The 2922-nt window shown below is 48.9% G+C and overlaps 1 protein-coding gene across 1 annotated transcript in view; it reads right to left on the reverse strand.

The window, feature by feature from the left end:
• The window catches only part of LOC138372809 (uro-adherence factor A-like), a 2530-nt gene extending 61 nt beyond the window's left edge, over nucleotides 1-2469 (reverse strand). The window contains exons 1-3 of the mRNA XM_069338470.1: nucleotides 2398-2469; nucleotides 961-1643; nucleotides 1-891 (exon numbers count right to left, since the gene is read on the reverse strand). The exon at nucleotides 1-891 is cut by the window's left edge and continues 61 nt beyond it. Of these exons, the coding sequence (XP_069194571.1) occupies nucleotides 1-891; nucleotides 961-1643; nucleotides 2398-2469 (1646 nt within the window). The remainder of the gene's footprint in view (nucleotides 892-960; nucleotides 1644-2397) is intronic.
• Between the last annotated feature and the right edge of the window lie 453 nt (nucleotides 2470-2922).

Genomic DNA, 2922 nt, shown 5'->3' on the forward strand with positions numbered 1-2922 from the left:
GGCCCCGAGGGGGAGGTGAGAGTGTTGTTGAGTTTCCCCCTGTGGGCCCCGACAAGTGATTGTCCTACCTCTGGGGACCCCCCGCAGGAGCCAGGTTGTACCTGGAATCGTCTGTGGAATGTCTTGGTTGGCACGGGCGTCGCTTTTATTGACGGTTGCCATCTTGGAAGGTAGAGTGGAAGGTAGATGTTATCTATCACAGGGCCTCGGAGGCTGTGACTCTCGGAGGCTGTGACTCTCGGAGGCTGTGACCCTCGGAGGCTGTCACTCTCGGAGGCTGTGACCCTCGGAGGCTGTGACCCTCGGAGGCTGTGACTCTCGGAGGCTGTGACTCTCGGAGGCTGTGACTCACGGAGGCTGTGACTCACGGAGGCTGTTACTCTCGGAGGCTGTGACTCTCGGAGGCTGTGACTCTCGGAGGCTGTGACTCTCGGAGGCTGTGACTCTCGGAGGCTGTGACTCTCGGAGGCTGTGACTCTCGGAGGCTGTGACTCTCGGAGGCTGTGACTCTCGGAGGCTGTGACTCTCGGAGGCTGTGACTCACGGAGGCTGTGACTCTCGGAGGCTGTGACTCTCGGAGGCTGTGACTCACGGAGGCTGTGACTCTCGGAGGCTGTGACTCTCGGAGGCTGTGACTCTCGGAGGCTGTGACTCTCGGAGGCTATGACTCTCGGAGGCTGTGACTCTCGGAGGCTGTGACTCTCGAAGGCTGTGACTCTCGGAGGCTGTGACTCTCGGAGGCTGTGACTCTCGAAGGCTTTGACTCTCGGAGGCTGTGACTCTCGGAGGCTGTGACTCTCGGAGGCTATGACTCTCGAAGGCTGTGACTCTCGGAGGCTGTGACTCTCGGAGGCTGTGACTCTCGGAGGCTGTGACTCTCGGAGGCTGTGACTCTCGGAGGCTGTGACTCTCGGAGGCTGTGACTCTCGGAGGCTGTGACTCACGGAGGCTGTGACTCACGGAGGCTGTGACTCTCGGAGGCTGTGACTCTCGGAGGCTGTGACTCTCGGAGGCTGTGACTCTCGAAGGCTGTGACTCTCGGAGGCTGTGACTCTCGGAGGCTGTGACTCTCGAAGGCTGTGACTCTCGGAGGCTGTGACTCTCGGAGGCTGTGACTCTCGGAGGCTATGACTCTCGGAGGCTATGACTCTCGAATGCTGTGACTCTCGGAGGCTGTGACTCTCGGAGGCTGTGACTCTCGAAGGCTGTGACTCTCGGAGGCTGTGACTCTCGGAGGCTGTGACTCTCGAAGGCTGTGACTCTCGGAGGCTGTGACTCTCGGAGGCTATGACTCTCGAAGGCTGTGACTCTCGAAGGCTGTGACTCTCGGAGGCTGTGACTCTCGTAGGTTGTGACTCTCGGAGGCTGTGACTCTCGGAGGCTATGACTCTCGAAGGCTGTGACTCTCGAAGGCTGTGACTCTCGGAGGCTGTGACTCTCGTAGGCTGTGACTCTCGGAGGCTGTGACTCTCGGAGGCTGTGACTCTCGGAGGCTGTGACTCTCGGAGGCTGTGACTCTCGGAGGCTGTGACTCTCGGAGGCTGTGACTCTCGGAGGCTGTGACTCTCGGAGGCTGTGACTCTCGGAGGCTGTGACTCTCGTAGGCTGTGACTCTCGGAGGCTGTGACTCTCGGAGGCTGTGACTCTCGGAGGACAATACCTCAGGAAGTCTGGCCAGTAGGTAATAAACATAACAAAAAAAACTGACTAAAAAACTTGGATGAGAACTGTATTTTTCACTTACGGTTTCGTCCTGTACATTGTCCAGGACTAAAGTATATTCCCAGTATATAAAATGTCCAGGACTAAAGTATACTCCCAGTATATATAATGTCCAGAACTAAAGTATACTCCCAGTGTATATAGTGTCCAGAACTAAAGTATACTCCCAGTATATATAATGTCCAGAATTAAAGTATACTCCTAGTCTATACCCACTGATAATTAAGATACACCTACACATTAATATGTGACAATGAATGTTTGCTATAACCAAAATCCATTATATACATTTAAAAAACTCATAATTTTTTTGAACAAGTAGTGTACAATAATTACAATAACAAAAACAGCAACTTGAAAACGTTTTAATTTCCAGGATGCGAAGCCCTTCAATCACATCGACAGCTTAACATGAACATTTGAGCAGATGAGAACGAGATTAATACCTTAAATGTTTTTTTCTTCAGAAATTGGAGCAACAAATACTTATTAAATCCAATAACAGGTTTGGGTCTGAACTAGAGATTTATAAAGATCAGTTGTTGCATTGAACCCTCATCATACCTCGATATATTCATCAACTCTGCTACTATCATCATACCTCGATATATTCATGAACTCTGCTACTATCATCATACCTCGATATATTCATCAACTCTGCTACTATCATCATACCTCGAGATATTCATCAACTTTGCTACTATCATCATACCTCGATATATTCATCAACTCTGCTACTATCATCATACCTCGATATATTCATCAACTCTGCTACTATCATCATACCTCGATATATTCATCAACTCTGCTACTATCATCATACCTCGATATATTCATCAACTCTGCTACTATCATCATACCTCGATATATTCATCAACTCTGCTACTATCATCATACCTCGATATATTCATCAACTCTGCTACTATCATCATACCTCGATATATTCATCAACTCTGCTACTATCATCATACCTCGATATATTCATCAACTCTGCTACTATCATCATACCTCGATATATTCATCAACTCTGCTACTATCATCATACCTCGATATATTCATCAACTCTGCTACTAAATTATACATTACACCTAAATGGATCAATACACAGAAAAGTGTACTCAGTCTTCTGTGTGTATTTACACTTAGAGTTTAGTTCAGTCTGACGCTGTCTTCAGCACTAAAGTGTAGTTTTTGGATGGT

The sequence above is a fragment of the Procambarus clarkii genome, chromosome 40, assembly GCF_040958095.1.
Source record: "Procambarus clarkii isolate CNS0578487 chromosome 40, FALCON_Pclarkii_2.0, whole genome shotgun sequence".
Classification (NCBI taxonomy): domain Eukaryota; kingdom Metazoa; phylum Arthropoda; class Malacostraca; order Decapoda; family Cambaridae; genus Procambarus; species Procambarus clarkii.